We start from the raw sequence: 13122 nt of genomic DNA on the forward strand, positions 1-13122 counted from the left end.
GCATCCTTCAATGCTGCTCCCCTTCTATGGGGTAAGTCGTCCACTTGGTGACAGCACACAAAAGCACATCCATTTTCAGAAAGTGCAATTACTCTCTCACAGCTGGATCCATGGGGTACAGCCCTTCCAAGGCTCATCCCCCTTTAAAATTAGCTTCCGGGGCACCCCATTCAAGATCAATCAATTCTTGTATAGCTTCCATAACAGGGAAGAAACATGAGGCTTTACGCAAAGAAATCAAATGGGATCTTTCTTTGGCTCAGACATGAAATCAGCCCCTGGTACCCCCAGCATCTTCAATGTCTGGGAAATCATCTCTATAAAAGAAACGCAACATAGTTCTATATGGCTCCAGCCCCAGAGGAATTTCCACAACCTCCAGGGAGTAAGGATCAGTTTCATAATCCGTGCCATCCAGGTCCCTATCAATGTGACCTGCAGCAGGTCTAGATGTACTCCATCGCTTACCCGCAGCACCAGGTACACTGGAATCCGCAGCCTGTGTTCCTGATCTGTTAAAATTGGCAGGGGCTGTCGACTGTGCTTGAAGAAAGCACTGCAGCCCTTGAAAAACTTCCACCCAAGAAAAGACAGAGGAGTCCATGCCAAAGCCAGGGGGCATCAGTCCAGCACCCACTGAATTACCTTCCCTTGCTGATGAACCAGTTAGGGGAGCCCCAACTTCAGGCAAAACTCTGGCAGGTCTTTTTCCATTACCGCATCATGCTGGGAAGAACCAGGCTTAGCAAAATCAGATGGAAACAATTCTCCCCGAGCCTCCAAACAATGTTTACACAAGTTAGAGTGGGCGCCAGGCTGAGATGCCCAAATATGGCAAGCAGCACAAAGGGTAAGGCGCTTAAGCTTCTTTGCTATCGGCACCATAGAGTTGACAGTACGCTCCAACAGGCCTCTGAGAACTGTACGCCTAGCTATGTTTGTAATAGGCGCTTGAAAAAATTAGGCGCCTAATACACTATTCAGGTAAAAGTACAAACTGAGAGCCCACCTGAGCACTCACCATCCATATGCAAATTGAGTGTCCACCTAGGTGCCCTTAAGCACATCATTATGCTTCCCCCTAGGTGCCCTACTTGCACAACTGAGCACCCAGGTAGGCACCCCTATGCACCCAACTGAGCGCCCAGCTAGGCACACAACTAGACACACAGCTGGGCGCATAAGTGTGAACCGACGAACCTGAAGAGGGCAGTCTTATGTTCAGAGAAAAAAAATGCTCGAATGCTGCCGCAACCTACCACGCAGCAAACAATATAAGCCTGAGAATGGGGCCTAGCCCAGAAAGCTGCTCAACCCGCCAAGCTGCCCGAGTCCCCAAGCTCCCCCGGAGGTGGGAACGGACATAGGATCGGCGCGCTGAGCAGGGAGACCAGATGGGAGAGGAATCCCTATAATCCCTCTTATCTCTTTTTTCTTTTTTAATTACTCTTTACCTGAGCTCAGCCCATCCCGGCCAAGTACAAAGTCGACCTCCGGCTTCGGTGGGAGAAGGCACAGACCTTCACAGCCCCGCTTGGCTTCCTGTATCCGCTTGCCTTTCAGATTTTTTAAAATTTATTTACAGCTATTTCCACGCAAGGAGAACCAGCTATCACACCAAGGCACTCTCTGAGGGAGGGATCCACAGATATCACCTCAGGAAACTCGACTGAGGGAGGGACCATAAGATATCACAACAGGAGAGTGGGGCAATAAACTTCTTTTCTCCTTCTACAAAATACATTTAACGCAATCCCAGTAGGGAGATACGCATCCACTTTCTGATGGAGACGGAGAATACTGGCAAGCTGATGTTGGTACAGGGGTATACATACCGTGACGTGAGCTTTGCTCTATCTCCATCTGCTGGTAAAGGTGCATAACCCACTGGTGTGGATCCACCTATCTGAATGTTAAGAAACTTCAGATATCAAGGTTTCCCTCTCCATTAGAGAGCAAAATTATTGGAAGACTGACAGTGTGGTAAACAGAGGGGAAACAAGTCTTTAGAGGTAGAAAATAAAGAGGTCCATATTCAGTTACTATCAGCTAATTTAACTGGGATATTCAACAGCATGGCAGCACCTATTAATATTACAGTTAGCTGAATCCCCACCGCATCAATGTGTCAAGGGTTTTTCAAAGCAGCCCATGAAGATTCAAAATTGCCCACATTGTGTTAAGGTTAGAGCTGGGTATTAGTTAAATGGAAAGATCACTCATCCCTTACTTTTCCAGAAAGTGACAATTAGGGTTCCATAAGGAAATAGAGGTGATGTCTGCTAATTTGAAGGGATCTGAAATGAGGCCAGATAGGCTATAGAAAACTTATTGATTTTATTGACACAATTTGAGACCCAAATCTGGACAAATGATATTTCAGTTATTTGAACTGATCAAAACCTAAGCTAACTAATCTAATGAATGCTGTTAAGGGAATTGTATACCTTATAATCATTCGGATAATATTAATAAACAATTAGGTGTATCTCCAGGATATGGCTGAGAACCACTCATTACATACTGCATGGCCAAACTCATGGATCAATCATACTGTTTTATTTTATTTATATTCTGCTTTTCAGGTACTTCAAAAACAGTCTCTGCATATAACTCATGTTTTATTAGTATGAACTGGACATACCATTGCTAAAGATAAATCAATCGGCTTCACTGCTACTTGAAGTTTGCTTGTTGGAACAGGAACTGGGATCTTTTGAACTTCCTCAGCCACCATGTCAATCTCAAAATCATCTGGGAAAAAAATAAGCTTTAATATAGTCAGAATAACTAAAGCATTTTTTTTAAATATCAAGCTTAGCAGAGCTTTAACAGTTTAACATTTAAGATTAGCCAGGAATTTTAGGAACATTTTGACCTGCAACAATTTGCAGTTGAAAATAATCCTAAATCTTAGTGGCTAAATGTAGGTGAAAATGAAGACCAAAGAGCATTCTAAGAGAATTAAACATAAAGTTATAGACATGCACAAGATAGGAAAATATTACAAAATAATATCCAACTGCTTGGATATCCCAGTGAGCACTGTTAGATTAATTGTGAAGAAATGGAAGCTACATCAGACCACCATAGAAACATAGAAACATAGAAATGACGGCAGAAGAAGACCGAATGGCCCATCCCGTCTGCCCAGCAAGCTACGCACTTTATCCTTTTTTTTTTTTATCTTTTTCTATCACCCACCTGTTACTATTGGCTTCCAGTACCCTCCAGCCCTAATACCCCTCCACCCCACCACCAATGTAGAGAGCAGCGCCGGATCTGCACCCAAGTGAACATCCAGCTCAATTAGGGGTAGCAACCACTGCAACAAGCAGGCCACACCCCTGCCCCATACTCTTACCCACCCCAGGTTTTTTGTTTTTTTTTTGGAGATGGCAGCCCTCCATCCTTCCGCTCCGTGAAGGTGGAACACCAACCACTGGCATCCCGCTCCGTGAATGCCTCTGTGGCTACTGCCGCTCCGTGCAGTGTTTTGCTGTCTTTTTATTCACGTCCTCTAGACTTGATGGACCCACAGTGTTTATCCCACGCCCCTTTGAAGTCCTTCACAGTTTTAGACTTCACCACTTCCTCCGGAAGTGCATTCCAGGCATCCACCAAGACACTACCTAAACAAGGCTGTCCCTAAAAACTCAGCATCAGAGCAAGAAGGAGATTTATGAGGGAAGCCACAGAGAGCCAACAATCACTTTGAAGAAGCTACAGAATTCAGTAACTGAGACTGGAGTGGAGGTGCACAAGTCAATCATATCAAGAGCTCTGCATACAACTGGCCTGCATGGGACAGTAATTAGAAAGAAGCCATTACTGATTCCAGTGGGAACACTGAGAGGAGAGGATCACTTTGCTGGTTGCTGAAAGGAATCAGTAAGTTTTTGCTTGGGACATTTTCTTTTTTAAAAGTATTGGAGAAAAGTTAACTATTTGGGAATATTATTTTGTGTGTTTGTGCCTTTAATAGTCAGAAAGGCAGTGAATAAACAAGTTAGACTGTATTTTTAAATAGTCAGTCAATAAGGTAGCTAGTAAGCAGTAGGTAGTGTGTTTATTTTTAAAAGTCTGCAGAACTGAGTGTTTGTATTGAAAACAAACCACAAAAAAACCCACAAAAAAAAAACCCCACAAAAAGTAGCCAGAAGCTAGAAATAAGCTAGTAAAAAAGATGAATAGTTCAGCTCAGTTACTCACCTTGGAAAGGTGTTGAGGTAGTGTGATTGGGTTTGAATAGGGACCAACATTTGTTAATCAAGAGAGCAGTGAGTCACTCTGGCTGACTAACTGAAGTTAGACTGTTTTTTCCCAACCCTCCCACCCCTCACCCACCCACAGCTCATCCCTTAATTTATAGGCAGGTGCCACTTTCACAAAAAAAAAACAACAACAAAAAAACATCAACAAAAACTTTATTGAGAATTCGATCAGACCCCGGTAGGCCACTACCAGACACATAGTGAATTCACTAATACATTTAAAGGACGTTAGACACATTCCTACACCCTTAGCAACCTAAAACTTAACTAGGAACTGAGCAAAATTGAGATGAAGGCAGCAGTCCAGCAGCAAGAGGGGGGCTTCCCAGTCTTTTGCATAGGGTGTCACATGTATCATTTTTTACCCACCGATGAGAAGTTGTACATGTGCATGCGATGCAAAGAGCTCCTGGCTCTCAGAGAACGAGTCCGATCTCTGGAGGCTAGAGTGGCAGACCTGGAGGAGCTGAGGCAGACAGAGAGGTATATAGATGAGACCTTCAGGGATATAGTAGTCAAGTCCCAACTTCAGACTGGCAGCCCTGGTGCTGCCTTGGAGGAAGAGGATCTCATGATGGGAGAGCACCAACCAGGTGCAGCAGGAAAGGATCCTGTAGCAAGAACCTGCTCTCCAGGTGATGCATTGTCCTTTCGCACTGAGGATATCTCCCCAAGGCCTACTGCCCAGGAGGGAAGGGTTAGGTCGGCCGTCATAGTTGATGATTCGATTATTAGGAATGTAGATAGCTGGGGTGGCCAGTGGGCATGAGGATCGCCTGGTAACATGCCTACCTGGTGCGAAGGTGGCAGACCTCACGCCACACCTAGATAGGATTTTAGACAGTGCTGGGGAGGAGCCGGCTGTCGTGGTACATGTGGGCACCAACGACATAGGAAAATGTGGGAGGGAGGTTCTGGAAGCCAAATTTAGGCTCTTAGGCAGAAAGCTTAAATCCAGAACCTTCAGAGTAGCATTCTCTGAAATGCTCCCTGTTCCATGCGCAGGTCACCAGAGGCAGGCAGAGCTCCGGAGTCTCAATGCGTGGATGAGACGATGGTGCAAGGAAGAGGGATTCAGTTTTATTAGGAACTGGGGAACCTTTTGGAGAAAGGGGAGTCTCTTCCGAAGGGATGGGCTCCACCTTAACCAGGGTGGAACCAGACTGCTAGCGTTAACCTTTAAAAAGGAGATAGAGCAGCTTTTAAACTAGAACAAAAGGGAAAACCGACAGTCGCTCAGCAGTGCATGGTTCGGAGAGAGATATCTTCAAAGGATACTAATGATGCATTAGAATTAGGGCATCCCAACAGTGTGGTTCCAATAATTAGAAAAATAGTCCAAGTGCCTGTAACTAAAAACTCACCTGACCTAAAAAATTCTAACTTATCCCGATCAATTAAAAAGCAGAATGAAAATACAAACAAAAAACAAACTTTGAAATGTCTGTATGCTAATGCCAGAAGTCTAAGAAGTAAGATGGGAGAATTAGAATGTATAGCAGTGAATGATGACATAGACTTAATTGCCATCTCAGAGACATGGTGGAAAGAGGATAACCAATGGGACAGTGCTATACCGGGGTACAAATTATATCGCAATGACAGAGAGGAGCACCCGGGAGGAGGTGTGGCGCTTTATGTCTGGGATGACATAGAGACCAAAAGGATAAACATCCTGCATGAGACTAAATACAAAATTGAATCTTTATGGGTAGAAATCCCTTGTGTGTCGGGGAAGACTATAGGGATAGGGGTATACTACCGTCCACCTGGTCAAGATGGTGAGACGGACAGTGAAATGCTAAGAGAAATTAGGGAAGCTAACCAAATTGGTAGTGCAGTAATAATGGGAGACTTCAATTACCCCAATATTGACTGGGTAAATGTATCATCGGGTCACGCTAGAGAGATAACGTTCCTGGATGGAATAAATGATAGCTTTATGGAGCAATTGGTTCAGGAACAGACGAGAGAGGGAGCAATTTTAGATCTAATTCTCAGTGGAGCACAGGACCTGGTGAGAGAGGTAACAGTGGTAGGGCCTCTTGGCAATAGTAATCATAATATGAGCAAATCTGATTTAATGACTGGAAGAGGAACAGTGTGCAAATCCAAGGCTCTCGCGCTAAACTTTCAAAAGGGAAACTTTGATAAAATGAGAAAAATTATTAGAAAAAGCTAAAAAGAGCAGCTACAAAAGTTAAAAATGTCCAAGAGGTGTGGTCATTGTTAAAAAATACCATTCTAGAAGCACAGACTGGATGTATTCCACACATTAAAAAAGGTGGAAAGAAGGCAAAACGATTACCGGCATGTTTAAAAGGGGAGGTGAAAGAAGCTATTTTAGCCAAATGATCTTCATTCAAAAATTGGAAGAAGGAACCAACAGAAGAAAATAGGATAAAGCATAAACTTTGGCAAGTTAAATGAAAGACATTGATAAGACAGGCTAAGAGAGAATTTGAAAAGAAGTTGGCCGTAGAGGCAAAAACTCACAGTAAAAACGTTTTAAAATATATCCGAAGCAGAAAGCCTGTGAGGGAGTCACTTGGACCGTTAGATTATCAAGGGATTAAAGGGGCACTTAGAGAAGATAAGGCCATCGTGGAAAGATTAAATGATTTCTTTGCTTCAGTGTTTTCTGAAGAGGATGTTCGGGAGGTACCCGTAATGGAGAAGGTTTTCATGGGTAATGATTCAGATGGACTGAATCAAATCACGGTGAACCTAGAAGATGTGGTAGGCCTGATTGACAAACTGAAGAGTAGTAAATCACCTGGACTGGATGGTATAACCCCAGAGTTCTGAAGGAACTAAAAAATGAAATTTCAGACCTATTAGTAAAAATTTGTAACATATCATTAAAATCATCCATTGTACCTGAAGACTGGAGCAAATGTAACCCAAATATTTAAAAAGGGCTCCAGGGGCGATCCAGGAAAACTTCAGACCGGTTAGCCTGACTTCAGTGCCAGGGAAAATAGTGGAAAGTGTTCTAAACATCAAAATCACAGAACATGTAGAAAGACATGGTTTAATGGAACAAAGTCAGCATGGCTTTACCCAAGGCAAGTCTTGCCTCACAAATCTGCTTCACTTTTTTGAAGGAGTTAATAAACATGTGGATAAAGGTGAATCGGTAGATGTAGTATACTTGGATTTTCAGAAGGCGTTTGACAAAGTTCCTCATGAGAGGCTTCTAGGAAAAGTAAAAAGTCATGGGATAGGTGGCAATGTCCTTTCATGGATTGCAAACTGGCTAAAAGACAGGAAACAGAGAGTAGGATTAAATGGACAATTTTCTCAGTGGAAGGGAGTGGACAGTGGAGTGCCTCAGGGATCTGTATTGGGACTCTTACTTTTCAATATATTTATAAATGATCTGGAAAGAAATACGAGTGAGATAATCAAATTTGCAGATGACACAAAATTATTCAGAGTAGTTAAATCACAAGCAGATTGTGATAAATTGCAGGAAGACTTTGTGAGATTGGAAAATTGGGCATCCAAATGGCAGATGAAATTTAAAGTGGTTAAGTGCAAGGTGATGCATATGGGGAAAAATAACCCATGCTATAGTTACAAAATGTTGGGTTCCATATTAGGTGCTACAACCCAAGAAAGAGATCTGGGCATCATAGTGGATAACACATTGAAATCATTGGTTCAGTGTGCTGCGGCAGTCAAAAAAGCAAACAGAATGTTGGGAATTATTAGAAAGGGAATGGTGAATAAAACGGAAAATGTGATAATGCCTCTGTATCGCTCCATGGTGAGACCGCACCTTGAATACTATGTACAATTCTGGTCACCACATCTCAAAAAAGATATAATTGCGATGGAGAAGGTACAGAGAAGGGCTACCAAAATGATAAGGGGAATGGAACAGCTCCCCTATGAGGAAAGACTAAAGAGCTTAGGACTTTTCAGCTTGGAGAAGAGACGGCTGAGGGGGATATGATAGAGGTTTTTAAAATCATGAGAGGTCTAGAACGGGTAGATGCGAATCGGTTATTTACTCTTTCGGATAATAGACTAGGGGGCACTCCATGAAGTTAGCATGTGGCACATTTAAAACTAATCGGAGAAAGTTCTTTTTTACTCAACGCACAATTAAACTCTGGAATTTGTTGCCAGAGGATGTGGTTAGTGCAGTTAATATAGCTGTGTTTAAAAAAGGATTGGATAAGTTCTTGGAGGAGAAGTCCATTACCTGCTATTAGGTTCACTTAGAGAATTGCCACTGTCATTAGCAATGGTAACATGGAATGGACTTAGCTTTTGGGTACTTGCCAGGTTCTTATGGCCTGGATTGGCCACTGTTGGAAATAGGATGCTGGGCTTGATGGACCCTTGGTCTGACCCAGTATGGCATTTTCTTATGTTCTTATGTTCTTATGAAGAAAAACTACATAAAGGCCTGTCTGGAGTTTGACAGAAAGCATCAAAGTGACCCAGCTAAAATGTGGAATACAGGTTTGTGGTCAGATGATACAACAATGGAGCTTTTTAGCTAAAATGTAAAACACTACATGTGGTGCAAACCTAAAACTGAACATAAGAACATGCCATACTGGGTCAGCCCAAGGATCCATCAAGCCCAGCATCCTGTTTCCAACAGTGGCCAATCCAAGTCACAAGCACCTGGCAAGTACCCAAACATTAAACAGATCTCAAGCTACTATTGATTATTAATTAATAGCAGTTTATAGATTTTTCCTCTAGGAACTTATCCAAACCTTTTTTAAGACTAGTTACACTAACTGCTGTAACAACATCCTCTGGCAATGGATTCCAGAGCTTAAGTAAGCAGTGAATGAAAAAGACATTTCTTCGATTTCTTTTAAATGAGCTAATTATTAACTTCATAGAGTGCCCCATAGTCCGTCTATTATCTGAGATAATAAATAAACGATTTACATTAACCTGTTTACGTCCTTTCATGAATTTGTAGACCTCTATCATATCCCCCCTCAGTCATCTCTTCTCCAAACTGAACAGCCCTCACCTCTTTAACCTTTCCTCATAGGGCAGCATTTCCATGTCCCTTATCATTTTGTTCGCCCTTCTCTGTACTTTCTCTAGTGCAACTATATCTTTTTTGAGATACGGTGACCAGAACTGCACACAGTATTCAAGGTGTGGTCTCACCATGGAGTGATACAGAGGCATTATGATATCCATCATTTTATTTGCCATTCCCTTCCTGATAATTCCTAACATTCTGTTTGTTTTTTTGACCACCACAGCACACTGAGCCGACAATTTCAATGTATTATCCACTATGATGCCTAGATCTCTTTCTTGGATGGTAACTCCTAAGATAGAACCTAACATTGCGTAACTATAGCATGGGTTATTTTTCCCTACATGCAACACCTTGCACGTCCACATTAAATTTCATCTGCCATTTGGAAGCCCAATCTTCCAATCTCACAAGGTCCTCTTGCAATTTATCACAATCCATTTGAGATTTAAATTTCAACTGCAAATTGTTGCAGATGCATAATTTTGCATCATCCATAAATTTGATCACCTCAATCATCATACCCCTTTCCAGATCATTTATAAATATATTTTAAAAACACCGGTCCAAGTACAGATCCCTGAGGCACTTCACTGCTCATTCGGCAGCAAACACCATCCCAAAAATAAAATATGGAGGTGGCAGCATCATGTTGTGTGGATGTTTTTCCTCAGGTTAGGTTAGGACTTTTCAGCTTGGAGAAGAGACGGCTGAGGGGGGATATGATAGAGGTCTTTAAAATCATGAGAGTTCTAGAATGGGTAGATGTGAATCAGTTATTTAGTCTTTCAGATAATAGACTAGGGGGCACTCCATGAAGTTAGCATGTGGCACATTTAAAACTAATCGCAGAAAGTTCTTCTTCACTCAACGCACAATTAAACTCTGAAATTTGTTGCCAGAGGATGTGGGGGTTTTTGGGTTTTTTCTATTTAAACTTTTATTAATTATTATATCGTTTACATCGAAATAATAAGGAAATCCAAGAAATAAAATACATCAGTATAACAATTATCAAATAACATTTGCTGGATATCTAGCCCACATCTAGAAGGTGAGAAAGAAGTGATTAGGACATGCCCATTTATCTATAACAACCCCAGCAAAAAAAAAAAAAACAGCACTTCAATTTGTAATCAGAGTTTTAACCCTTAGAAAACGTTCCAAATGTAAAGGATCAGTAAATACAAATTTATTATTTTGAAATACTATCTGACATTTACATGGGAATTTTAGGAAAAAATTTGCTGATATGTCCAGAGCAGATTGCTTATAAGTTAGAAATTGTTTTCTACGTGCCTGAGTCACCCGAGACACATCAGGAAAAATCTGTATTTTTTGTCCACAAAAATTCATATCTTTCACTTGAAAGTATTTAGAAAAAAATTGATCTTTCTCTTGTTTTAAAGAAAATTGTATAAGCAGTGTCGCTCTGGATAATATATTGTCCATCGAGTCTTCTAAAAAAAGTAGAAACTCCTGGACTATCCAACAAATCTATATCCCCAGGTTGTGTAGAGAGTATTTTTCTTCTAGGTAAATAATATATCTTAGAGATCGTAGGGATTTTCTCAGTATCGAAGGATAACATCTCAACTGCATATTTTTTATATATAATTAAAATCTGGAATTTGTTGCCAGAGGATGTGGTTAGTTCAGTTAGTATAGCTGTGTTTAAAAAAGGATTGGATACGTTCTTGGAGGAGAAGTCCATTGCCTGCTATTAATTAAGTTGACTTAGAAAATAGCCACTGCTATTACTAGCAAAGTAGCATGGGATAGACTTAGTTTTTGGGTACTTGCCAGGTTCTTATGGCCTGGATTGGCCACTGTTGGAAACAGGATGGCCTGGATTGGCCACTGTTGGAAACAGGATGCTGGGCTTGATGGACCCTTGGTCTGACCCAGTATGGCATGTTCTTATGTTCTCACTGGAAACCGAAGGAAGGATGGATGGTGCTACATACAGGGAGATACTGCAAGGCAACCTGATTCAGTCTGCTAAAAACTAAAACTTGGGAGAACGTTCACCTTTCAGCAGGACAATGATCCCAAGCATAAGGCCAAAGCAACACAGGAGTAGCTGAACAATCAAAAGATGAATCTTCTACAATGGTTAAGTCAAAGCCCAGATCTCAATCCAATTGAGAATCTGTAGCACTATTTGAAAATTGCAGTCCATAAGTATCATCCAACCAACCTGAACTTTTTGGAGTAAATCTGTTAGGAAGAATGGGCAAAAATTATTCCCAAACAGTGTGAAAAGCAGGTAGAGACCTTCTCCAACAGACTTAAAGCCATTATTGCAGCAAAAGGTGGTTCTACCAAGTACTAGACTGAAGAGGTTGAATACTTATGCAAGCAGCATTTTTCAGTTTTTAATTATATTTTACAAAAAATTCAGAGAAATAATGAATTGTGACTTTGAAAATGTTCTTTAAGAGCATACTGATTTGCAAATAAACAAACTGCCTGGAACAATCTGTTAAGTGTCATTTGTAATTCACACAAACCTGCTGACATTTTAGGGAGTCAAATACTTTGCAAGCCACTGTATGTATTTCTTTACTCCCCTGACCCAAGCTTGCCTCTCAAAAAAACTTTTTCAGTGGCTAAAATATATCTACTTAGTACAACCAGGCATCTATTCTCAGCTGTTCTGTGTGAGGTAATTTTCCAACCCTTTGATCTACTTAGCTAAATCAAATGTTTCCAGCATAGCTTTCTAAAAGTGCTACGCTAGAAGCCTATGCTTCCAGCCTAGCTCCCTAGTGAGGGCAGAAACACCAGGCTGGAGTTGCAGTTGGCTGCTACCACAATCTGGGTTTAAGACCGAACTGAATTAAAATACTGGGAGGGCAAGGGTTGGAGTGGAGGGAAGAGGAGGCCCGGGGTAACTGGAGAGTGTGATTTTTAACAAACTAGTCTGGACACAGGAATGGGGGGGGGGGGGGGGAGACCAATCTGCACTGGTCCTGGCCCTTATATTTTTAAAATTGAGATGGAGTGGGTTTTGGCATGGAGGTGGCAGGCTGCAGCTTGGCACAGCAGGGCTAAGCAGTTGGAGTTTGGGTACAAGGAAGAAGAGGGCTGTGTTAGGGCCAAAAGGCCTGCAATCATTTTCTTTCCAAACCCGTCACAACTAACTGTGGACGAAGTCCTCAAGAGCACTGACTTACAGAGAACTCTGCCTTAAATATGAGCACCTAATTGATTTGAATAATATGAAAAAAAACCAGCTAAAATCAAATTCATCAGATTGTGAAGAAAAACAAAGGCTCCGAAAGAAAGATCACGTCAACAAACCATGGGGGTCATTTATCAAAGTGCTATATGGTGTTTTCGCATGCAAAAAATGCTATTAACACATGCAAAAGCATCATAACACATGATGCGATGCAAATAACAAAGAGGGGAGAATTTGTGGGCTCACAGTTTTGCAAATTCCTATCGCACAGCTTTACGCAAATGAAAAAGGTATAGTTAATTAAAATTCGCGTTAAAGCTGTGCGATAGGGCTTTGCAAAACTGTGAGCCCAGCCCACTTGGCCAAAAATCCCGCCCCAATATCCTCCCCTTTTTATTATTTGTATCACACCATGCGTTATGGTGCTTTTGCATGCGTTAATGGCGTTTTTTGCATGCAAAAATGCCATTATAGCACTTTGATAAATGACCCCCCATGGGTGCCAAAACATCAGCGCTGAAACATCAAAACCAAGACATTAGAGCTGAGACTCTTCAATGCCAAAGAGGTATAGCGCTGAACCACTGTCTTTAAAATTGGAGCCAAGAACTAGCAAGACTGAGAAATCATAATGC

At 41.6% G+C, this 13122-nt stretch overlaps 1 protein-coding gene across 4 annotated transcripts in view; it reads right to left on the reverse strand.

Moving 5' to 3' along the window:
• MINDY4 (MINDY lysine 48 deubiquitinase 4) overlaps positions 1-13122 on the reverse strand; it is a 459492-nt gene that overhangs the window by 237391 nt on the left and 208979 nt on the right. For all 4 annotated transcript variants that reach the window (XM_029588354.1, XM_029588353.1, XM_029588352.1 and 1 more), the window contains one exon: positions 2645-2754. In XM_029588354.1, coding sequence (XP_029444214.1) covers positions 2645-2754 — 110 coding nt within the window. The remainder of the gene's footprint in view (positions 1-2644; positions 2755-13122) is intronic.

The sequence above is a fragment of the Rhinatrema bivittatum genome, chromosome 2 (genome assembly GCF_901001135.1).
Source record: "Rhinatrema bivittatum chromosome 2, aRhiBiv1.1, whole genome shotgun sequence".
Taxonomy (NCBI): domain Eukaryota; kingdom Metazoa; phylum Chordata; class Amphibia; order Gymnophiona; family Rhinatrematidae; genus Rhinatrema; species Rhinatrema bivittatum.